We start from the raw sequence: 26,191 nt of genomic DNA on the forward strand, positions 1-26,191 counted from the left end.
CAATGATTTTAGAGTTTAAATAAAGATAATAATAATAATAAAGTAGAGATGCTTACAGCTCATCTCCACAATCGGACGCAAAACAAGAGCAAACTCCACAAAGCTGCAGAACCTTGAGAGTAGATAGCACATTTGGTTGCTTCCAAAATATGCTGTCAGTCTTTGTAGTGGATGTCGGAGTAAATGATGAAGTGAAGATGAAATGGCATGTTGGTCTGAGTCTCAGTCAAGAAATGTGTGAAGATATGCAATGAGTTAGACTTTTTCCTCTGAGTCTGGGTCTCCGTTCTTTGATTTGATTCAGTTATTTTCTTCTCCTGATTGAATCTTAACATTTACAAAGTTCTGGAGCTGCTTGTTCTGGAGTTTTGCAAGGGTTCATTTTGTTGCAAAGCTTCAAATATGTGCGCAAAGTGCGATGAACATGCATTCTATTTAATGGCTTAAACTCTGATTTAAAGTGTTCACAAATACAGAATGATGTTCATTTAGTTAATTATGCTCTCATTTAGAGTCAAGTACACAAATTGCTACGATAGCAGCCTGTCAGACATGATGAAGCTGCAGCAATGTGTAACCAAAGATCGTCACTTCTGCCTCTAGATGGTCAAGACTGCTGCAAAAATGCCAAATTTAAGGCTTTAAAGCACAGTCTGCAAGATAGTACGTGTTGTCACAGTGGCAGCGTCTGCTTCTTGCTTACAGTCAAGTTGAATTTGCACTAGCAGCAAACATAAAAATGAAGTGCACAAGAAAGATTAACTTACACCTGGTTAATTGTTGTAATAAAAGAATATATAGCACAAATAGAACCTCCATTATTTAGGAGGCAGTCTTGCAAGTCTGCACCAGTTCGAGAGCAGAATGCACAGCAGCCACAAGACATGTTTTGAGTAATTATTGTGGCCACACAATCATGGACATGCCCAAATGTTCGGTAGTTGACTTGTAACCCTAGCAGCAAAACTTTTACAGCGTGGTCATATAAGGTTTAGAGAAAATCAGTAACAGAAGGTAATATTGTGCGATTGTAAGCTCTGCTGGAAACACTGCGGAGTGTTTGTTATGCTCACAGTCCGACTGAGTCTGAGACATCATGGTCTTCTGCCCACTTGGCATTAACCCGTATCCCCGGCCCGGCCTCGTTGGCTCTGTCGCTCTGAGTGTAGGCAGCTCGTTTGCATCGGGATGCCGCTGGGTCTTTTATTCCGTGCTTGGTGGATTTTACTTTGTGGTTTGGCTGGAACTTCAACCAGCGGACCGCCCTCGCCCCCCCCCTCCTCCTCCCTCCCAGCCTCCCCCTGTCCCTTTCACACAGTTGGAACAGATTATTTTCCTAACAGTGTGAACAAATAAATGTTTGTCCTTGTGCTTTTGTTGTTCTGCAGAAATCCCCCTCGGCTTTTGTCCTTCATGGTTATTTAATACTTTATTTTGAAAGTACAGAAAATACATCACATCATTGTCTGATGGTGTCCTGATTCAAAACACAGAGAGGTGGAGGTATCAGTCGTGCAACATCAAACAGAAATGATGAAATCTCTTAACAACCTTGTTTAAACCATGACTTGTATCGCTCACGTTGGTCTGAGAGGAAAAAGTGTGTTTTTGTTTTCCTGTGAACCAGATCTGACGACTTCTTTGAATCACCTTTAATTTTTAACTCTCCTTCAGTTGGCAGGGGAGGCCCAGGAGCTGTTCTCGGTACGCCACGGCCCTGTGCGAGCTGCTCGCATCCTACCAGCTCCTCATATCAGTGAGTACATATTCCCATTTATGTATGAACCATCCCCAAAATACACACATTATTGCCTGCCCTTTGAAATACTTGATTCTGATTGGTTTAAACCATGTGTCATCAAATTGTGTTTTGATGTCATGCTGTCATGATGTTTTGTTTCTATCTGTTATATATAATTCCTTATGAACTCTGTTTTGACCTTCTGGGGACTCCAGATGAAAACTAGCCTTATGGCTAACTCTGACATATTTACATGGATGCTATGCTGAAATGTTCATTAAAGCTGGGGTTTGTAGTCAGATTTAGATCCACTTTATGTTATACTGGTTAAAATGACCTTTCTGTCCCGATGGTAATCAATACATAATGTGTTCTTAAAAAAGAGGTCAAAAAATCTGCTATCTACAGCCGGAGTAAACTTGGGAAAACACCAACCAATCCCTGCCATCAGGAGCCAAATGATCAAACCAATCAAATCCCGTCCTGCCGTTCTGCCCGCCTCCTGCAGAGCGTACATTTCATGTTTGTTTGTGTTGTTGTCATTTTGGAGGAGCTCTGAGGGGATGGGGTTAGACAGAGTCCTGAGGAAATGCTACATTCACATTCATGCTAGTTTTCCGTGACTACCAACCCTAGCTTTAAGCTTTCCCGCCTGCTAGGGAAACATCAACAAGCATATCTTTCTGCAGTTAAAGCTCCTGTGAGGATCTATTATCTGCTCATGAAACACTGAAATGAACATTAATGCCTCTTTAGGATCTAAAAAAGCAAACAAGACCTTCAACAGGAAGAGTGACTGTTTCTGCATGCTTATATTTTTAATATGACCCCTTCGCTACGCACCACAAACATTCTCGATGAGTGATACATTTGACAGTTATAAGAGAGCAGGATGACACTAATCAAACATGTCTAGGACAAAATAAAAGAAGACTGCTTTGACTGCAGGGGGCGCCAAAATCAACACAAACCAAAAGTAACTCACAGGAGCTTTAAGGAGCCTTGTGTTGAGGTTTATCAGATTTTTGGGGGCCACATTTTAGCACGTGTTTTAAGACAGCCTTAACAAAGAAGATCTACACCTCTAAATATTCTTTCAGCTTTGTATTTTTAAAGAAAGTTCTCCTTCTCGTCTTAAAACGTGGAAGAAGTTACAGCAGAAATGAATTTTCTTGGTAACTCCTCTGAAGTGTCTCTCCAGGATAAATTTAAAACGTCTTTCCTGGAAAAAAAAAAAATCCCTCTGGTTAACTTGATTTCAGCATTCAAGGTCGACACTTAAAATTAAATTTTGTATGGCACATCCTAATGCAGTTTTGGGTTGTGGGCTTTCTAAGTGGTGCTATATCATTAAAATTAAAGAGTGCGCCATGCTGCCTCATCCTAATGTTAAAGTCAATCTACGATTAGTGTTGGCCTGCTCTCAGTCAGCGGTGGCAAGCCTCTCTGCTGCCAAAGCTCTGCTGGAAACTCTCTGCTCTGTTCTCCCTCTAACTCCTCTAAATCTTAATCCTCTCTAAAGATTCCTCTACATTTTGTTTGGGTAAACATGCATGTCTCTTTTCTTTGTCTACATTTGTAAAGCGTAACGTCTTCCATGTGTTTCTTCTCAGAATCTATCTTCCTAAAACTGTATCTGTCGCTGCCTGATGTCTTCTTGGAGTCTCTACACATTAAAAATAGATCAGACTTTATGTCAGTCTTTCTGAAAATACTCCGGTCTTCTTTGTTTAACTGTGCAGCAGGGTGACAACTACAGTTATGCAGGGAGACGTCTCAAATAGAAAAGAAGGGATACCAATTTTTCTATCAATAAACAATAATGTTACGCTGCCAGAAGACATGTTGCATTAGCAGTAAGTGGCAAAAGTCATTTTGGGAGAGGAGGAAATGAACTAATGTATGCAGAAGTCGACAAGAAAGGTTGGAGGAATGTGGAAACGTTAAATATTAGATTGCAACAGATCATCAATAATAAAGCCATCGGGATGCATCGACTATGACAAATTGATGATACGTAACAGAATAAGAGTATTTCAGATTGGACTCCATCAGAGCTTCTTCTCTTCCTCCCTCTTCTTCTGTTTCTGTCCCTTTTATATCACTGGCTCCGCCGTGCCACGACCTTTAAAGACTCAAACAGTCCGTTTCCATCCACATGTTTTATGCACATTTGCAAATTTGGCCTTAAGAGAACGAATGGAAACATCGGTAATCAAACGCTTGGCTGGGCTTTAAATCTGAGGACATTTAAACTTCTTATAGAAGAGTATAATATCTGTGTATGAACCATGAGCTGCTGCCTTTATGTGTGTTTCTTGCACCACTTTTATTAGACATTTCCCTTTAGCTCTAACCGTCATGCATTGGATAACATATTGCATGCATGAGTTTTTTGTTGCATCATACGTGATACATCAGATATGTATTTTACAACATCCTGCCTTAAGAAGATCTCAAAATAAAAAAGAATAAACCTTCTTTTTGTAACTCTTCAGCCTCAAACGTTTTCCTCCTCCACATATTTCTCTCATCTCCTCATTTGGGCCGTAACTGACTGCTTTGTTGTAGCTGACATCTTTATTTCAGTACTTCACTGCTGTCCAAGAAATGAAACGAAAGCAGGATATCACTCTGTGTCTCCTTTTTGAAGTTTAGATGATAGAAGTTAGAGAAAGAAAATATATACAGGCCATGAACACACAGTTTCAACTCCAGACGTGTTGTATTATGCCGTTTAAATCTTTCTATGTTTACTTAAATCATGCAAAGAGAAGACAGTGCTTTATTGAATGCACTATGAATATTATTAATTCACTGAAATCCAATCCAATTTATTTATATAGCACATTTAAAAAAACAATCAAGTTTAGCAAAGTGCTGCATAGTGAGGTAAAATAAGTTCAAACACACAGAACATAAAACCCTGTCAGAGAATGAAATAGAATAAAACAAAAGAATCATAATAAAATACTTTAAAAAATAGTTAAACACACAAAAAGTAAAATAAAAAAAAATTAAATTAAAACACTTTAAGAGCAAAAGAAATGACCGTAAATGCTTATGTATCACGTTTGACGCATCATGTTTACCCTATAAGTCTGATATATCTGAATATATAAATTGATATTAATTATAAAAAGGAAGGTCATTAAACCTTCATCTCATTCAGTTAAAGGTGACATATCATGCAAAATGGACTTTTTAATGGTTCTCTACCTGAAATATGTGTCCCTGGCATGTCTACAAACCCCCCGAGAATGAAAAGAATCCATTCTGCCCCTGTTCTGATTTCTCCACCTTTCTGTAAATGTGTGTGAAACCAGCCGTTTCAGACTTCAGTGTTTTTGTTACGTAACAACAATATCCGGTCTGTCACGGAGTCAGAGCTCGGAGCTTGTTCAGCCCATAGACTGTATAAAATAATACTGAATCCCCTCCTCTGTTTTTCATTACCTGCACACATGTGTGCTAACAAGGAGCTTAGGAGGGAGGCATGCTAGTTGTAGGCTGTCTTAATAAACACAAAGGTCAGTTTTACTCCCCACGTCTTCAGATTTGAAGATCTAGTGGATGATTTTTATTTGTCATGGATAAGTGCTAGCGCTAATTAGCATAGCCACATAGCTATATGTTCATAGCTGTAGCTGTAGCTGTAGCTGTAGCTGTATACCAAGACACACGTCGACATACTGACAAATAAAACAACAAGAAACACTAAATCTGTGACCAATCCTTCATAAAAGGTCCTGCTGCCTTTCTGGCAGAGGTCAGTTTTACTCCCCACGTCTGCAGATTTGAAGATCTAGTGGATGATTTTTATTTATCATGGATAAGTGCTAGCGCTAGTTAGCATAGCCACATAGCTACATGTTCGTAGCTGTGTACCAAGACACACGTCTACATACTGATAAATAAAACAACAAGAAACACTAAATCTATGACCAATCCTTCAGAAAGGTCCTGCTGCAGGCGCCTCTCCGTCAGGATCAGATTCAGAGGGTTGAAGTAACGCGATCTCTGAGCAGCCGTGTATATTCAGCCAACATGTAAACATTAGATCAACGTGCTGGAGAGCCGAGGCACATCCACTTCCGGAGGGGGCGTGGTCAGAGGGATAAACAGAGTGTTCTGAGGAGGAATGAAGAAGAGGACTTTTCAGGCATTCCAAAATCTGATTTCAAAGTGTTTTTTTGAGCATAAACGTTAAAGACATGTTTTTGGGACCTCTTAGACCAATATATATTGATGAAAAAAGCGTGATATGTCCCCTTTAATATTCAAGTTGATTTGACTGTTTTTTCGAAGGAGTTTTGAAGCCAAACAACAGCAGTCGCCATATTGAAAAATGCTGACTCAAGCTAACTTTTGAACAACCTGGAAACTGGTAAAGAGGCGGAGCTAACTCTGTCAGCCTCTCAATTACACAAAGCTATGCATTAAAGTTAGTCTATGTTATGAGAAATATCAAAACCCTGTACTGTGTGAACATATAAAACCAAGTTTAGAAAGTTGGCATTTTAACATGGGTGTTAGTGGGGAATCTTTGGCTTTTGGACCAAGCCTCTAGTGGACACTCGAGGAACTGCAGTTTTTGTATTCAGAATGAACTCAGTATTGCGTTCATTCCTGTGGTTGCTGCTTGGTTTCTGATTGACAGGAGCTGTTTTTAGTGCGCTGTAATTAGGTCCCGTTTGGGCTTGCATTCTGCCCCCTAGTGCACCACGTGTGCACTGCATGCTTGTGGTTGTAATCAACAGGTTATTGAAAATGAAAATAAAAGATATCGTTAAGGATGTTGACGCCTTGGAAAAATTGTTTAATTGACAATGATTAATTTGGCATCATAGGGTTAAGGTATATAAAAAAATTATTTCAAAAAAGGCAACAACTAAACCTCTTATTCTTTATCTCACAAGCTAAACTATCATAGTTTTAAAGGTCATGCAATCATCGCTGAAAATATTCAGTAATTCACGTGAGTTTTTGGCATAATGATATTTGTGTAACTTTAGGACAATCATGTCATATAAACTGTTAGAAGTTGCCTTGAAATATTAACTGAAGTTAGAAAACAAACCTTAGTTAAGTGGGTATTATGGAAATAGTCAAATTTACTGCCCTCCATTATTCTCTCTCTGAAAATAGCGACGTTAATATTAAGTAGATTCCCTGTAGCTCCACATGCTTCCATTTATTATCTCTCATCACAGAGAAAGAGTCCCAGTGATGACTAACAAATGTTTCACTGGTTCCACTGTCTTCCTCAGACACCGGAAAGTTGAGCACAGCATGAATACCAGCGTTCAGATCCTCAAAGCTGTGGTGCAAATGCTCTAGTTGTTCCGCTGATGAGTTCCTTTCCCGGCATCAAGTTTAAGTTTCATCTCTGCAGGTGTCAATCAGTGCTGTGAAAAAGGCTATAAAGGCCTGCTGCTTTGTGGCGTTTCTTTTTTTTTTTCATGGTGAGAAAATCGCCTTTTTGTTCTCTCGTCGTGTTCCGGTCTTCTGGCAGATTTCAACAACGCACAATGGCAGCATTTGAAGAGCGCTGGAAGTGGATGAAAGCAAACCACAGTAATAAGAAGCAGCAGATAGCCCCAACACATGAGGGAAGCAATTCTCCTCAGCAGAAAATAAATATGAATTGTACTACTGCAGGGAAGGACACTGATTGCAATCTGTTAGGGCGCAAACAGTGTCGCACTGTGGTGAGCCATTAAAAGGCCATTTGTCTGGGACCAGAGGACGTGGGTGGGCGGACTCAGAGCGACCCGAAAATAGGTGTTGATTATAATAAGGCAAGGTTCTCCTAGAATAGAGACGGACGTTCTGCTTTTCATAAAGGGGGGTAAATACGTTTATCCACATCCTCTCTGCAGTTTACAACTTATGAACTTCCGTTGATTTGGAAAACGAGGCTACGCTCTTTCCTTGAGTCGTAACAAGCAGGCATTGAGGAAATTAGAATATATAATGACTGATGAGTGGGCGATTATGGAGAAATCTCATCAAAATAACAATGTTTCATGATATTCATATTTTCTTTGTAGATTTTTATTGATATCTATCGCAGAACAAACTTTTTCTTTTATTGTCGCTAATTCATAAAGCAGTTGGAACTCATTGGCTGAACTTCACAATGTTTTCTTTACTTTCCCTGAAGTTGTCAATCATATATTACAAAGCTATATTATTTTTCAGTTGAGATTTTGAGAATATTAGAAATAAAAAAAGTAGATTCATGATAAACAAACAAGCATTTCTAGCTGTTTTTGATGGATACAGCAACTTTAAAGGGGCTGCAAGCTGAGCTACCTTGTACCTAACCTCAGTGTTGCCAACTTAGAAGCTATGTGGCTATATTTAGCGAGTTTTCAAAAAGTGACTGGCGACAAATCCAGCAGCTTTTTCTGGTGTTAGTTGAGACTTTTGGAGACTGACGTGAAAGCGCGTATCGTTCTAACTCTTCTCAAAGAGCAGCCGGTGCTGACTGTGCTGTGAGTCCCTCCTAGCTGCAGTCAGGGCTGTTCATGTGTAACTGTGACTTGTTGTCGGCTCCTAAGTGGACCATACGGTTAAAAACCAAACCAAACATTTATAACTAACTCCACCAGAGAGTCTCTTTTGGTCACATTTGCTGCTCCAAAGCCCAGATGGGAGGAGGGTTGGGATTATGCCATTAATAAAAAAAAGCATGAAGAAGAAGAAGAACGTTCATTTGTAGTTATGAACATATTTAGTGTGTTTTTTACTCACTTTTTGTCTCTCCCTGAACGTTACACGTCTCTCCTACGGCGTCCATTACAATTTATATCATGCAAATTAAGCAATGATGTCATTTAGCGACTTTTGAGACCTTTTAGGATAGCCAATAGCTACTTTCAGTACTGAGGAGTTGGCAACAATGCATAACCTCACTTTTTTGCATTTGGATTCTTTAATGTTCGTCAATCAAAAAGCTCCTGCAGGAAGTAGAATCATCTGCAGAAGTCAAACACACATGGATATTAAAACCTTGGAAACACTGACAAAAACATTGAGTAGTTTTTGCAGAGAAGTCTTTGTTCTTGGATGCTCGGTGTGCACATGTGTTGCGATCTAGTGTGCACATTTAAATGATTGTTTGTAATCTGTTCTGTATCATGTAATATTCATTATGATGTGTGTTACTGACCTCTTGGACAGGTGACTCTTGTTAAAGAGGTCTCAACAGGTATTATCTGGATGAATTAAGATAAAAAAAAACAACATGATGTCAGTGGGGGGCTGTGCGCTGAGCAGCCACTTGTAATATTAGCAATGTTTACGGCTAAGTTTATCTCAAACCAGATTGCTCTAAACATTTTATGTGTTAATCTTAAACTGGGTGGTGACTTACACTAGTTTGATGTCAAGAGAAGATTGTTTCCTGACGCTCCATGTGGGTCAGATGTTAAAAGGGGCTGCATGCCGAGCAGCCGTTCATGATGTTAGTTGAATTTTTTAGGTGGAGTTACTTCATCTTAAACTTGAGAGCTGAATAGCCTAACAAAATAAAAAATAAAAAATATGTAAATACTTTTTTTTTTTAATGACCCCTGATAGTTACAACAAGCAAGTACAATTTATGTAAAAATAATAACTGTTTTTTTATTATTATTACTATTATTAATACTATTACTATAAATACTATTATTATTATTATTATTATTATTATTATTATTATTATTATTATTATTATTATTATTACTATTAATATTATTATTATTATTATTGTTGGTATTAGTGGTGGTGGTTGTGGAATTGTAGCCCTTTGTTATGGTTGACCGGGCTTCTTGCTTGCCCACTGAACTAGTTCACCCCCCCCTTATTTTATTTTATTTTATTTTATTTTATTTTATTTTATTTATTTATTTTTATTTTGATTGTGTTTATCTATTATTCTAATGATTTGGTTTGGGATGTCCCCCCCCTCTCCCCTCCCCTCCCGAATTGCCTTCGCTGCCTTCTCCCGCCCAGCTTGTCCCAAATTACTGTCCTATTTTGCTGCAGTTGTACATACAGGGAGACGAATGCCCACAAATACACACATACGGACTCACACAAATGAACACACACACACACACACGCGCATGCACACGCACATTTGTGCACTAATTTCTGTAATGTTCACTTGTTGTCTTGTCTTTCACTTTTTGTATATTGTGTATGGTATTGTCATGTCTCTCACCTGTCTTGTATCGTTAAGCATCACTTTAATAAAAAAAAGAAATAATAATAATAATAATAATAATAATAATAATAATAATAATAATAATAACTGTTCTCTGGATGTGAGGGCTGTGAGCTGAGCTGCTGCTAACTTTGGCTCAGCTTCTTTCACGTCTAGACTCCAGATTTCTAACGACTACGACCTTAAATATATTTCAGAAATGACAAAGAACATTAGTCTAACACTTCTAAAGTAAAAAAACATTTTATTCTCCAGATTTGAGACTCTGTTAAAGATTATTTCCAGAGCTCTAGTTGAGTCTTTGCGCCACTATTCGTCAAAGGTCAGTCATGTCTTCACGATAGAGCTCCTCTCAAACGCTCATACTGTCTTTGAACATGTAATCATGTTGTCTTTTAATGCAGCAGAGCACATTATTATATCATGTAAACATGCACTCATCCCCTCTGCTGCACTGAAACATGCTAAAGTCCACATGGAAAGCAGCACTTACTATAATTACTGTCCGTTTGAGTCATAATCAAACAAAGTTCTCTCTCTCCGTACAATGCTGCATTTTTTTCCACCAGAAAGTTTATTTTAGTAAACGTGCCATTTCGCTAAGTCTCCGCGAGTCATATTTATATAACGGCTCAATATCTGCACTGGGAATGATGTCCGATGACAGAAACACGGAAGAAGAAAAGGATCCTGTCGGGAGTGTTAAAGGCGGGTAGAGGAGGCACTTTTGCTCTCACGCCATGCCACAGGAACTCGAGGCTGATTACTGTCAAGCCTCAAATTACAGTCCTTTAAAGGGTAACATCTTCTTCAATCCCAGCGCCCCCCATCCCCTCAATCCCCTGATCCTCCGTCCGTCTTCAAGAGTGAGACGACCAGAGAAAAATATGGGATCGGTCCAATTAATGCAACATGTTTCTTTTGGTTTTTCAGAAATGTGCCTGCCGGGCTTTACCGTGATTTAATTGTTGTAAACAAACAAGAAGGGAGAAAAAATGTGGCTTTTTAAAAATTTGGATAGGACTTCTTGTTGCTGTTTTTTTTTCACTTTAAGTGAAGAACCAGAAAACGTGAGGACACCACAGCTTTGAAGTGAATAATGTGGGTTGCTGGTGAGGAAAGTTGCTGACTAACTGACAGAATAAGGCCTCATTTTGGGAGAAAAAATCCCTCTTCATCCGAATGTTTCATGCCCATAATTGAATTACAGGGCAACAGTAGTAATGCAATCAGCACGTTTCCTGTCATGGTAATTGGCTGCCTGTTCAATGAGCGTGAGCAGCTCTGGAGGCATCACATGTCTGTTTTTAAAGAATGTCCCTCTTTGTTGTGTGCACGTCTTTCTGTTTCTCATCTGTGACTCCTCTTCCTCCTCAGGCCCTCTGAAGACGGACAGTTTCGCCGACAAGAGGCCCCTCCTGGGGGTCTGCAAGAGCGCGGGGTCCTCCGGGTGAGTTCACGCATCATAATAAAGCTGACATCACCTCCTCAATCTTCTCAGGGATGAAGTCATTCCTTGTCTTTTTCCATGAGACACTGTCAGTCTGGCATATTCAAACAGCGATGCAGTCAGACAGTAGATCCTCTTTCTACAGTTATACCTGCAAACGACATAAACAATAAAGGTTGCAACACTATTTTCCAGGTGCATGTTGCACTTCAGGAAAACATGCATCTAGGTTACATGATTTATCTGAAAGAATAAAAAACAAAGAGGTTCCAAACATTGAACCATGAGGGACGCCAAAAGTTAAAGAAGAAGATGCTCCGCCCACGAGAAGGGCGGCATGAGGCATCAGCAGGGAGAACTGAAAACATGTGATGTCCTGACCAACTACAGTGGTTGAAGCTAAGATATGTAAGGCTTAGTTTCAACTAGTGAATGAAACAATGAGTTATAATATCTACTGATTTAGTTTACGGCCACTTAGTGGGACCATTCTCCAAGAAACACAAGTTAATAAGAAGAGACACTACGTCAGACTTTAAGTATTGGGACAGTGGTTGAAATCTTCACCTCTCTGCTTTTGTTTTGTTTTTAAAGTTATATTTTTGGCCTTTTTGCCTTTTATTGATAGGATAGGACAGCTGGAGAGAGACAGGAAATGTGGGGAGGACATGCAGTGAATGGTCGAGGCTGGAATCGAACCTAAGACCTTGGTATATTGGGCGCACGCGTAGACCGCTAAGCCAACGGTGCCACCACCTCTCTGCTTTTAACCCTCTGTTGGGTTAAAATAATCCTCTAAAATGCAAAAATGTTAAACTTTTCAGCAGGTATAGGCATTTTGTTAGAGTTCCAGAGACTGGCTTTGAATGATAACTTAACTATCTATCTCCCCTTGCATGAAAATTGCATCACTTAGTCTGTCTCCTCTTGAGTGTTTGCATGGAGCTTAAACTCCTGTTTTTATTCCATTGACTGTGAAATATTGCTTTGCACAGGTTGATGGATAAGTGACTGTGAAGATTGAGATAATGATTTGTTCACAAGATGATGCATGGTGCCGAGTGATCCAGAGTAACAAAGATTAGAATCAGAATCACAATTAGAAATACTTCATTTATCCTCGGGGAAACTCTGTCTTTTGCCCGTAAAAAGAATTGCAAATACATTTTCGTGCATGGTTTTCATGCTGTGAGCCGTCTTGCAGAACAGCGTTAGTAAACAAAACATTGAAATGGCAGCGAGCGATGCAACACACTTCTGAAGAGCAGGAGCATTCCGCCCTCAAAGCTGCAAAGAAAAGGCCCCCTGCAGACTTTGCTTATCATGGAGCTCATCGGACATGAACGGTCAGAATACTCGTTCGTTGCAGCCTCTGTGAGTGGCTGGAAACCCTCGCTCTTGTGTCATTTCGTCTTTAAGAAACACTGAAGGGAGTGGAAAGCATTTTATGTAAAGTTATGAACTACGAGTCCGACATCTGAAAGTAATTCTGTCTTAATAACGAGTCATCAAAGGACACCCAACTTTATGTTCTGAGCCCTCCACATGCTCCTGAAGCTGAGCCAGTGACGTGGGCTCAGTGACTGAATCATAGATTAACAGTGGCTGGAGTCCAAGCAGTACCTGAACGCCTCATGGCCACAGAGAAAGGAGTAGATGCCTTAAATTGTCAGGGTTTGGACGGCGAACGACATGTCTTTGTTTAGAGAGTTTAAAGTACGACAGACCCCAAGGCTTCTTGTACTCGCCTCTCCTCCGCCTCCCTCCTCCTCCTCCTCCTCCTCCTCTTTCTCCAGAGCAACACAAAATTTAACTCAATATATCCTCTCTGGGAAATGAAATAAGGAAGTCTGTCTTCAGCTGGGCCTCGATGGAGACCACCTTCTTGATGTTTTCCAGGGACTGCCGCCCCATGTCTCTCTGACTCTGTTGCTTCTGCTTTTCCTATGTCCTCGCTGACACCGAGACAGGCAGCGTTTTGACGGTTTGGCGAATCATCCAGGCGTCGCTCGACACTAATGCTGAAAACATGCGCTGTGTTGAAAAGCAGAAACCCTGACCTCTGGCTGAATGGCACAGCCCGGTTCTTCCCCCTTTAGAAGTGCTTGGTAAATAACACTCTGGTTAAAGACGAGAAGGAAAAAGGCTTCCGGGTGCGGCGCAGTACTTTCCATCGAGGCTGTTCATAAACTTACTAAGGTCCTCACACAATTTTTAGCATATAATCATTTTGAAATAACAGCTTTTGTTAACCACCAAAAAGGATGCCGTCTTGACACTTAAATGGAAAACAGATTGGAGCCTTGGCCGCTACAGCAGTGCTGGTTTAGGAGTTGGTTCAGTCAGCTCTAGGCTTAGATTACAAGATTTGCAAATTAAAGGAAAACCAGAGAAGGGAAAAAGCATGTGTGCTGAAGCCCTGTACTTGTGGATTTCCAGCCAGGCACACTCAACATAATTTTATCAATGGAAAGGATTATGCGTAAGTCCAAACAATGTATGGATCCAGTGATTTTCATGACAGTAAAGCTATATATGCGTCCCTTTCACCCTTTGCACCGGTGCCAGCGGGCTTCGGGAATTAGTAAAAAATGTTGCAGAGCTCTGTTTGCTCACATTTCTGGAAAGGCTTTGTTTATCCGTCCTCTCCGTGCTGCTGTTATTATTTTCATTTTTAGAACACAGGTATTAAAAGTCGGGGAGATTTCAGCCGCCTCTCTCTCTCCCTCTAAATGAATGTAAATTTTATGGCCAAGACGGAGGCAACTTAACTGTTTGTGGGTGTTTGAGTGCACACACTTGTTGGGCAAAAGTTCAGTGATGAATAAGCGTGCTTTGTTCTCCAGAGTTTGGGAACTGTCGCTGACATTTCCAACCTCCAGCTTCCCCCTCACAACATCTCCAGATGCTGAGAGGATGTGGTCCTTTTTTCTTTTAACCAATATAGTCCTCTTTCACCGTGAAGATTACTGCTTGATGTGCTATTTCAGGGCTCTGACTAATGCTGATGGATATTCTGAAATGTGCGCATGGTCACCGTATACGCCATGGAGACTTTTTTTTTAAGGGCTGCACAATCATGAATCTAACCGCTTATATTCCCAATCTTAACGCTTGTTTTTTTTAATTCCTTAAGGAGTTTCTATCCTTTATTCTTGAAGGAAGTGTTCCTGTTTTTATCATTTTATCACGTTTGCTGCACTTGAAGCCCAGCACACCAGGATATTTGGGGTCATGACACTCTTAATCAATCAATCGATCAATCAGACTTTATTTGTAAAGCACTTTTAATACAATAATATTGTAACTCAAAGTAAAACTCCACTTGACACAACTTTATTTATAAAGCATCTGTGATACAGGTACGCAGCCCAAAGTGCTTCACAAAAGAACAGAGAGACAGAAAATAACAGAAAAGGGTCAAATAATAAGACATAATTATAAAAAATACTTAAAAATAAATATAAATCATTAAAGTAAAATTAATAGAATAAGAAGTAGGAGTAGAAAGCAAAATAAAAAAATCAATTAAAGTAAAAAATATCAAATAAATACAAGAAATAAATAGATAAATAAATAAATAAGATTAATAAATGTTTAAAATGATTATTATTTTGATTATTATTATCATAAAGATTATAATAAAATAGAATACATTTAAACCCCAAGACATCCCCATAAGACAAAGGCAAGGTTAAGAGCACGGTATATAAATGAATACAAATAATCACTGTCATAATAAACATAATAATCACAATAATTATAAATACAAATAAATTAAAAAAATATTCAAATGAAATTGCTTAAGTCATGATATCTTAATGAGGAAACACTGGAGGTAAAATAATCTGATATTAAAACTTAAGATGGGAACTTAAGCTCAACAAAACAAAATAAATTACTAAAATAATAAACCACAAAAAAGATTAAACCAGTTAAATAAACTAAGATGCTGTTGGGGCGCTGTTGGTCTAGTGGTCTAAGCGCCCCATGTACAGAGGCTAAAGTCCTCGTCGCAGGGGTCGCTGGTTCGATTCCCGACCAGTCGACCATCTCCTGCATGTCTTCCCCCCTCTCTGCTCCCCAGCTTTTCCTGTCGCTCTTCAGCTGTCCTATATAATAAAGGCAAAAAGCCCCAAAAATATAACTTATAACTAAAAAAAAACTAAGATGCTGCAATAAAAGTAAATACAGCAAAGTAAAACAGAATAAAACATTTGGAGAGGTAATCTGCAAAATCACTGTAAAAACCAAGTAAACAAATCAAATAATCCACATAAAAATGAATAGAAAATAAAAAATTAACTTAATAAATAACAAATATGTGTCTATATGATAATATAAAAAAGACAGTATATGCCTTTAAAATTCAGTAAAATTTGAGCTAGATAATAAGTAAATAAAAGTACAATGTAAAAAGACAGTAGTCTGTGCCTGCCTCAGATCTCTAGAGTAAGTCAGGTTTGATGATCAAGTGTGACTTGCTTGACACTCTGAATCTGCCGCTCAGTGGAGACAGATCTGAAAGCTGAAATGACATGATGGTTGTTGGTGTCTGTCCACGAAAGCCTGACGATGCCAACAGGTCATCAAACTGGGCACTGGTCAGCCTCGAGTAGACAGAGGCACCATTAAAGCTCAACCAGACACAGTTCATGGAGAGGTTGGTGATATCTGTGAAGCTGTGTGAGCGTTTGATTGATGATATGAAGAAAGACAGGAGAGTGTTCAGTTATCCGACATGAGGAAGGTTAAAAAAAATGCTGGTTAATGAACAAATGATTTCCTCAGATGGAGAGGAGTGTCTGGATCTTTGTTACACCGGATGCAGATGCATTTTTGTTGCAAAATAATCAGTTAAAGCAAGGATCAACCTTCAGATGTGCACAAAACTTCAGACACCATCACCTCTGCTTTTTATTGCATGATGCATCAGATTGTGCAGAGATGTCTGGTGTGTATCAGTCTGTCTTTGATACCTCGTGCTGCAGACGTTACGTAACTTTGAATGCAACATAAGAAGTAAATGCATAACAAACATCTTGTTATACTCTGACATGTATATAACAATCTGCTGAATGTCTCCTAGTGAAAAACACAGGTTATTAATTACACGGCTGGAAGCAGTAAATTCCACTTATCTCCCAGAAACACACAAACGCACACACACAGGCTTACACACAAAACACTTTTGATGGCCAAAGCCCATTGTGGCACTAAGCCCTTGTGTTTCAGTGCATTTTCATGACAGGTTTTGCTCCGTGGACCGGATGTATCCGTCTTTTAAAGTGTATTAAATGGAAATCATCAAGCATTTGTATAAAACGAGCCACCAGATTAAGGGATTTGGAGAAGTGATGCTTTTTATCCACCATGAGGTTATGGTGTTCTTCACTGTCACATTATGACCACCCACGGGCACACACACACACGCACACACACACACACACACACACACACACACACACACACACACACACAAACGCGCATGCACATGCACATGCTTTCCAAGCCTGCTGGATACTGAGGGTAGAATCTATCGTCGGTGACTCAGGGAAACTCATCATGTTAGTGAGTCTTTAAACTCTGCCCTGCAAATGTATTCACCTCTTTTTGATTTTTCCACATTTTACAGCCTGGAATCCACATTTTATTTTAACATTTGAGTTTTTTTAATGTTTAAAAAAGCAGACATAGACAGCAGCTGGATGCACGAGTATCATCCTTAAAGGTGACATATCATGCAAAATTGACTTTTTAATGGTTCTCTACCTGAAATATGTTTCCCTGGCATGTCTACAAACCCCCCGAGAATGAAAAGAATCCATTCTGCCCCTGTTCTGATTTCTCCACCTTTCTGTAAATGTGTGTGAAACCAGCCGTTTCAGACTTCAGTGTTTTTGTTACGTAACAACAATATCCGGTCTGTCACGGAGTCAGAGCTCGGAGCTTGTTCAGCCCATAGACTGTATAAAATAATACTGAATCCCTCCTCCGTTTTTCATTACCTGCACAAATGTGTGCTTTACTCCCCACGTCTGCAGATTTGAAGATCTAGTGGATGATTTTTATTTATCATGGATAAGTGCTAGCGCTAGTTAGCATAGCCACATAGCTACATGTTCGTAGCTGTGTACCAAGACACACGTCGACATACTGACAAATAAAACAACAAGAAACACTAAATCTGTGACCAATCCTTCAGAAAGGTCCTGCTACAGGCGCCTCTCCATCAGGATCAGATTCAGAGGGTTGAAGTAACGCGATCTCTGAGCAGCCGTGTATATTCAGCCAACATGTAAACATTAGATCAACGTGCTGGAGAGCCGAGGCCACATCCACTTCCGGAGGGGGCGTGGTCAGAGGGAAAACAGAGTGTTCTGAGGAGGGCTGAAGAAGAGGGCTTTTCAGGCATGCCAAAATCTGATTTCAAAGTGTTTTTTTGAGCATAAACTTTAAAGACATGTTTTGGGGACCTCTTAGACCAATATCTATTGATGAAAAAAGCGTGATATGTCCCCTTTAAGTTAGTTTAGTGTCGCTCTTAATTTCACAGCAAACAAAAGTGTTGTTCTCTCTCCTCCTCCAAATGATGGCCTTTCTGTTTGTCCGTTAAATGCAACCTCAATAAAGTGCATTTCAGTTTGCATTTCTAAGAGCTTACTTTTTTTATTTGAAGCCCAGAAACTGCTATCTTATAGGAACACGATACGTTCGTGTAGCGGTTGTGTCGGCTACTCTCTACAACAAGTCGTTTAGAAGCATCTAAGGTCTCTCACAGCCACCTTTGTAGCAGGACTAAGCTCCAGAAAATGCAAGAACACAGAAAGTAATAATTTAGCTTGCTATGTGATAGCGAGCTACATCGTTGAGGTTAATAAAAAAGCTACAAACTAGCTAGCAAAGCATTCACGTGGTGATCCAAAGTTACTCCAAAGCACATAAGCATCATCTCAAAAGTGTCTGATTTTGATTTAAAAGTTCTCTCAAACATATTCCACAGAGCAGGTCTAGACCGTTCTCTATGTTCTATTATTAACAAAGACCCAACATCAAGACCGGATCAGATCCAGTCCCATCTTCCAGACAGGACTCAGTCTGATCTCATCTTAATCCACCATGAGCAGAGCACTTTGCAGCATTTAGCAAGTTACAGTGGCAAGGACAAACTTCCTTTAACAGGCAGAAACCTCCAGCAGGACCAGACTCATGTTAGACGCACATCTGCTGAGACCGTGTTGGAGAGAGGGATAGAGGGAGATGAAGAGAGAGAGAGAGAGACAATTGCGGAGTGTCTTACATGTCAACACAACATGGGGCGCAACCTGTCAAATCTGGTCAGCAGAGGGCGCTCGTGTTGCACAGAAAACACGAGTTCCATTGAAGACGATTCAAGCAATCAAATTACCAAATGTGATGAAAAATAAAGATGCTTAATGGCAAATTAAAGCATGTATAGTCATTTTTGTGTGCACAAGATAAAAACTGTCACCTAAAGGGACTTAAGAACGTTGAATATGTGAGACAAAGTATAGAAAAAGGTAAAATCTGGGATCTCTGCGTCTCGGTCTCTAAAGTTTGTCTTTAACTTGTGTGCATGGAAATGTCTTTTCCCCGGCTCGCCTTTTGTCATGCTCCTGCATGGAAATGAGAGTGGCTGTAATCTGGTCTTCCACTTCCCCTTTTCTTTGCCCCACACACGAACACACACATGGACGTACACACATTTCAGTGCAGAGGCAGAGCTGTGGGGCTCGGGCTTCACTCCGCAGCGTTTATTTTGACTTGCATGTCTGTTTTATGTCTGTCGAAAATGTGTTCTGCCTCGCCAGTTTTCCCCCTTCAAATAGGAAGTCCGATTAAACTCGGTAGTGCTGGAAGTGGGTGCACATAAACACACCCGACAGGCTGAATGATTAGGAATGACTTTTCAAACCTTTACCACAACCCTGTTCTTTAAACCAGGCCTCTGTGGTCAAAGCAATTAATATTTTATTTTACCAGAGTCTGAAAGTTTCTTTCCTTTACATCGGGCGACGTATGGAGGAGTGAAGATGTAATTCTGTTCAGATGTTTGGAGATGAAAGAGCCCCAGATTCATTTTGCATGCTGGAACAAGAGAAACAGCTTTATGGGACTTGAATTAATGAGATGCATTTTTATATTTAGCTTAAATTAAATGCAAACATGCAAAACAATGTCTTTAAAAGGACTTTGAAACAAGCACTTTTAAAGTTATATTTTTTTGGCCTTTTTGCCTTTATTTGATAGGATAGTGAAGAGAGACAGGAAATGTGGGGAACAGAGAGCGGGGGGAAGACATGCAGGAAATGGTCGACCAGCCGGGAATCGAACCGGCAACCCCTGCGGCGAGGACTATAGCCTCTATATGTGGGGCGCTTAGACCGCTAGGCCACCAGCACCCCACGAAACAAGCACTTTTAAAGAGCAGACTTTGACAAGCTCAACTACCTTCAAAGATTACATAGCAGCCTGTTACTCAGCTGCAGGTTGAAGCTATTTATTTAAATACTTTTACACCATTAGACCCCAAAATACATCAAATAGCATGTAAGTTGGAAGATGTTGGAGTTTCAAATGATATCTTCCCCCAATGTTAGCCTTCATTTCTACTTTTTTTGGTGTAAAACTGTCAACTTTTCCCAAATCATCCTCCTCTGTCTGCTCATGTGGATGTTGGGAGTCCTCCTCTGAGGTTCTGAGACATTCAGCGTCTCTTCCTGGAGCCAGTGCATGTAAATAAAGAAGATACACATACAAAATATACCGTTGGGATCCATGCATCATGGATTCATCTTTTAGTACTTTAAGAGCTGCTGCAGATTGCTGCTTTGATGCAGACTGGAGAGAACTTGTGCTTTTAGAGCTCGTTCCTTTTTCTCGTCACCAAACAATCTGACATCCCGGGTCTTATATCACAGTCACAGCCTTTTAACTGATGAAACGATCACCCTGTTAATCTGTTCTGGCTTAAAAACATGTCCTCTATAAAGGTAGGATTTCAGGTGTTGAGTCATGACGCTGATATCAGATTGTACGTGGATGATGAAGCGAGTAGAGGAGCTGGAAAGCGCCTGAATCTTTCCATCTGATGAAATAACCGTCTCCTAATTTGTTCTGCAACACATGAATGTTGCATCCCGGCTTCTCGCTGTCCTCTCGTGTCCTGATTCAAAGGCAACGCTAACTCGTCAATTTTCCTGATGCAGCTTTGAGATGTCACAGCAGAAGAAAGAACTCCTCCCTGACCAGATGTTTCTTATGTCAAGTGCTTCCACTTAACTTCGACAGAAAATTGGCCCACAGTCTAAAACGGCTAAAATTGGACCTAATGCAAGCTTTGGTTTGGGTAATGAATATTAATATCCACTCCAGTGCTGTCAAAGGAGGAGGAATAAGCCAGATTTATGGACTGCGTATACATAAACACTCATTTTCATTGTTACTCTATTTATTGTTTGGTACTTTTTTGTCTTTTGCTCTTATTTTCATTTTTTCGGTCGTGCGTACAGTCAGATTAAATGCTCCTGTTTGCTCACTCTGAGCTGTAATGCACTGCGGTAGCACATAAACACAAAGAATGATGAAGAGTCTGAACAAGCGCGCACAAACGGGCCGTGTGTTTCCAAAAAGCTCGCCATTAAACTGTACGTGCAGCATTAAACGGTGCAGGAAATGTATTTCTGGCAGCTCTGCAGACATGGATCTGTGGGTGAACTTTTTACCCTAATTACTCTCCTGCTAATGCCTGCAGCTTGCCGGAATCTCTGCGGCTCCCTGCAGGTCTCCATCAGGCCTCCATCAAACCTCCATCAGGCTCTGATGTGGTCAGCTTTTGTTTTTATGTAAGGGACAGACGGTCTGGACTTGACAGGTGATCAAAACACAAACAAACACCAGGAGGTGGTGTGGACAATATAGAGAAACAGGCTTTGATTTCCTGTTAACATGGTGTGATAGATGAAGGTATGATCGTGCAGTTATACGAGACCAGTAGCACGTTCAGTGAAAACTCTGAGTTTGTCAATGCTGGAATGAGGGGAAGTCTGGGTTTGCTGTCTCAGAGGAGGAGGTAACTACAGACTCTTGTTTCTCTCCACCTCCTCCCTCTTAAGTCGGTATTGTGCGTGTGTTTTCAGAGATTCAGCATCTCTAAGGTGTTTTTGTAAAGTCTGCATACGTAAGGAATAATGTAAGTTAGCAGGTAGTTATGGGAAATAGAATCCCAACAGGGTGAGACAAGACCCTGGCGTGAATCTTGTGATTCCACGTCAGTGATCGTTCCATGGTGATGGAGTCTTATCTGCCTGTTGCGGTGGATTGAACATGAAACTGTCCTCATTCAGCTCTCCTTCTTCTCTGAGCTCTGTGGTTCACACACCTTTAAAAAGAAACAAATGTTTGCCTCTGGTGTTGCTCATGTTAGTGAAAGTTAATAACCGTCGTCAAGGGGTTTTAACCAATCAGAATCAAGCATCCTAGACAACCGGAAAATCAGTAAGAGAGCCAGGTATGATAGCCTATAATGTACAGTCATGGCCAAAAGTTTAGAGAATGACACAAATATTACATTTTCACAAAGTCTGTTGCTTCAGGGTTTTTGTCAGATGTTTCTATGGTATAATGAAATACAATTAGAAGCATTTCATAAGTATCAAAAGCTTTTATTGAGAATTACACAGAATTCATGCAATAAGTCAATATTTGCAGTGTTGACCCTTCTTTTTCAAGACCTCTGCAATTCTCCGTGGCATGCTGTCAATCAACTTCTGGACCAAATCCTGACTGATGGTAGTCCATTCTTGCATAATCAATGCTTGGAGTTTGTCAGAATTTGTGGGTTTTTGATTGTCCACCCGCCTCTTGAGGCTTGACCACAAGTTCTCAATGGGATTAAGATCTGGGGAGTTTCCTGGCCAAGGGCCCAAAATCTTAATGTTTTGTTCCCCGAGCCATTTTGTTATGACTTTTGCTTTATGGCAAGGTGCTCCATCATGCTGGAAAAGGCATTCTTCATCACCAAACTGCCCTTGGATGGTTGGGAGAAGTTGCTCTCGGAGGACGTTCTGGTACCATTCTTTATTCATGGCTGTGTTTTTAGGCAAGATCGTGAGAGAGCCCACTCCCTTGACTGAAAAGCAACTCCACACATGAATGGTCTCAGGATGCTTCACTGTTGGCAAGAGACAGGACTGATGGTAGCACTCACCTCGTCTTCTCCGAACAAGCCTTCCTCCAGATGCCCCAAACAATCGGAAAGGGGATTCATCAGAGAAAATGACTTTACCCCAGTCCTCAGCAGTCCAGTCCCTGTACCTTCTGCAGAATATCAGTCTGTCCCTGATGTTTTTACTGGAGAGAAGTGGCTTCTTTGCTGCCCTCCTTGACACCAGGCCTTCCTCCAAAAGTATTGGCCTCACTGTGCGTGCAGATGCACTCACACCTGCCTGCTGCCATTCCTGAGCAAGCTCTGCACTGGTGGTGGCCCGATCCCGCAGCTGTAACACCTTCAGGAGACGGTCCTGGCGCTTGCTGGACTTTCTTGGGCGCCCTGGAGCCTGTTTGGCAACAATTGAACCTCTCTCCTTGAAGTTCTTGATAATTGGATAGACGGTTGACTGAGGTGCAATCTTACTCGCTGCTATAAACTTCCCTGTTAGGCCCTTTTTGTGCAATGCAATGATGGCTGCACGTGTTTCCTTGCAGGTAACCATGGCTAACAGATGAGGAACAATGGTGTCATGCACCATCTTCCTTTTAAAGTGTCCAGTCACTCAATCATGACAGATTGATCGCCAGCCTTGTCCTCATCAACACCCACACCTGTGTTAATGTGTGTGACACCTGTGTGTCACTGAAATGATGTTAGCTGGTCCTTTTGTGGCAGGGCTGAAATGCAGTGGAAATGTGTTTTTGGTGATAAAGTTCATTTTCAAGGCAAACAGGGACTTTGCAATTAATTGCAGTTGAGCTGATCACTCCTCATAACATTCTGGAGTATATGCAAATTGCCATTATAAAAACTGAAACAGCAGACTTTGTGAAAATTTAATATTTGTGTCATTCTCAAAACTTTTGGCCATGACTGTACTGTATTGAACATAGCATGAGGCCAAAACAATTTCTTGCACCAAGCTCTGAACATGTGAATTAACAAGGTCTGATATGAAGATTGACTCACTTTGGAACCAGACCCCAATTTGTCACATGAGGAACTTCAGTTTTGGCATTGGCTCCAGAGGTTTTTGCTTGGTGTCACACTTTCAGAACCATTTTTCAGAGTCCTCCTTCCAAAAGTCTCGAGAGATCGTTGAGGACTTGTTGAATGTTTCCAGCCTCCAGTTAGAGCACGGAGTTCTCCCTCTCAGAAGCCAGTCTTGACTTCCCAAACCGAGGTTGTATTTGTTTTAGCATCTCCACAGCATGTAATTGTCGTTCGTATTTGGGGAGCTTGTAAAACTTTGCACCAGTCGGAAATGTGGTGACGTCCCTTCCTTGTAAATGAATTTATTTGCCTGCGTTTTAATCCCTCTTCGGGCTCCCATCTACGCTTTCCACGGCCACATGAAGTCTTGTGGTTTTGATCTCCTGGTTTAGTTCACGTTCATAAAAGAGATGTGTGCAGATTGTCTCGGCCAAAGGGAAAGTGCTCATGGAATAAGTGCAGCACTGATGTGAAAATTAGAATAACAGATGTCAACATGTTTCATCAAGGAGGAAGTGCACGGAACAGATTGATGATAATGGCACAATAATAAGACGCGTGCCATCCATAATGGCCTTTAATGACCATTGTAAACAGTTGCATATCTCAAATTGAGACGCACACATGGTCATAAAAGTCACATTAAACATTGTTTTGTTAGGAGGTTTTCCAAATCTGGTGTAGTGGCACGGTGGCAGAGCAGTGGGACGGGGAAGTGAATTGAACAGGGTTCACTGCGGGGCCAGGACGGAGGGCGATGGATCCAGCAGGTGTGGCTTCACATGGGAGCGCTTCAGGATAACAAATACAATCAGATTAGCATGAGTTAAGTTAATTTTCAGTGTAAGCGATCTTTCCTGCAAGACTTAGCTGTTGCTATTCCTCATGCCGCTCACCTTAGGACTCTGCAGGATGATTAAATGAGCAACTACAGAGATGTGCATCAGCTTAATGGTTAAAGGTTGTTGCTCTTGCAGGTGGTCACTAGAATCGTCGGTTTAACTACGATTATTTGATTCTCTGCAGGTTGTAAATGTTGTGATTTGCACAGCTTAATGATCTACCACCCAGATGCAAACAAGCACAGATGACAGATGGCGTCTTGTAGCGTAGCTTGGCTGTATCTTGAGCTAGAAAATTGAGCATAACATGCCAGGAGGACTGAAGGCTGGTGGTGCTGATCTCTGTACAGCTGGTGGGATCTATCAGGCTGCAGGTGAACATGTTGTCCTTGAAGTTGAGGTGTTGAAGCATGTCAGAGTATCTCCAAAGCTGCAGCTCCTGTGGGGTGTTCCCGGTCTGCAGGGCTCAGGACCAACCGGAGGAGGTCCAAGGAAGGAAAATATTGTCTGATGCAGGCACATGATTATTTTATTTTTATGATTTATTAACCTTGATTTTACCAGGAATAGTCTCATTGTGATACAAAGTCTCTTTTACAAAGGAGTCCTGGCCAAGACAGCAGCATAACAAGTTTCACATTGAGAACAAGATAAAACATATAACAAGTAACTATTACATCACTTAAATAATATAAAATGATATAATATAAATTAGCAGTGTTACGCTCTAAAACATGAGCACAAGCTGATCAGATGATCCTTTATCCTAGTTTTAAAATCCTCCAATCGAATTAAAGGATGCAGTTTTAGGTGACCTTGAAGCTCAGACCAGGATGAGGGAGCAGACATTAAAGCTAGGGTTGGTAGTCTCGGAAAACCAGCATGAATTTGAATCTAGCATTTCCTCATGACTCCGTCTAACCCCTCCCCTCCTCCCTCAGAGCTCCTCCAAAACGACGCCCCCCCCGCTCACATGCACGAGCACCGCTGATTCACGACCATATGATGGTGACTGATTCAAAACCGGTCCTCACCAAAACATTATCATAGTGAAAGTTAAAAACACAAACAAACATGGCTGCTGTTAGCACTCACAACTATCATGCTAGCATTATCCAGTTGTACCAGTGACACGATATCAGGAGAAAAGTTATAACACATATATAATACTGTAACAGATCTACTGTTTGTTAAACGTGTTCAGTGTAGATGCTCTTAATTCCTACAGTGTTGACGGTCAGTGAAGGCATCAGTAGAGGTGTAGAGTGTGTGAGCTGGAGAGAGGAGAGACAAGAGGAGAAGTTCTTCATTCATTCAAACATTGATTGTTGTTTTGTTGGTTGGCGTGATCACGGCCGACAGTGACCGGTTATTAAAACTCAACGTGTTCACGAATCGGCTCGTCATCACTACAGCGTCCGGACGGACGCTACAATAAATCTATATTTTCTGTAGGACTTACTGAACGTCATTCATTATTCTGCTTGTTGGTGAGAGCTTTTTAGACTCTGATCCGGACTACAGTCCTGAGCAAAGCACCTCATCAGGTCAGAGGGGACAGGCCCGAGGACGAGCGAGAGGGGCAGTAAATAGAGTCAGGGGAAGCAGAGGCAGGAGACGGGGACTCGGAGGAGTGCACGCCGGGGAAATGTACGCGCAGGAGGAGGGCAGAACTGCTGGACGGGATTTGATTGGTTTAAAATTTGGGGAGCCAAAA

General features: G+C 40.9%; 1 protein-coding gene across 9 annotated transcripts in view; it reads left to right on the forward strand.

Annotated features, from left to right (window-relative positions):
• The window catches only part of bcas3 (BCAS3 microtubule associated cell migration factor), a 473,019-nt gene that overhangs the window by 15,828 nt on the left and 431,000 nt on the right, over window positions 1–26,191 (forward strand). For all 9 annotated transcript variants that reach the window (XM_034701109.1, XM_034701112.1, XM_034701118.1 and 6 more), the window contains exons 6-7: window positions 1,675–1,756; window positions 11,334–11,406. In XM_034701109.1, the coding sequence (XP_034557000.1) occupies window positions 1,675–1,756; window positions 11,334–11,406 (155 nt within the window). The remainder of the gene's footprint in view (window positions 1–1,674; window positions 1,757–11,333; window positions 11,407–26,191) is intronic.

This window comes from Notolabrus celidotus, chromosome 14 (genome assembly GCF_009762535.1).
Source record: "Notolabrus celidotus isolate fNotCel1 chromosome 14, fNotCel1.pri, whole genome shotgun sequence".
NCBI classification, from domain to species: Eukaryota; Metazoa; Chordata; class Actinopteri; order Labriformes; family Labridae; genus Notolabrus; species Notolabrus celidotus.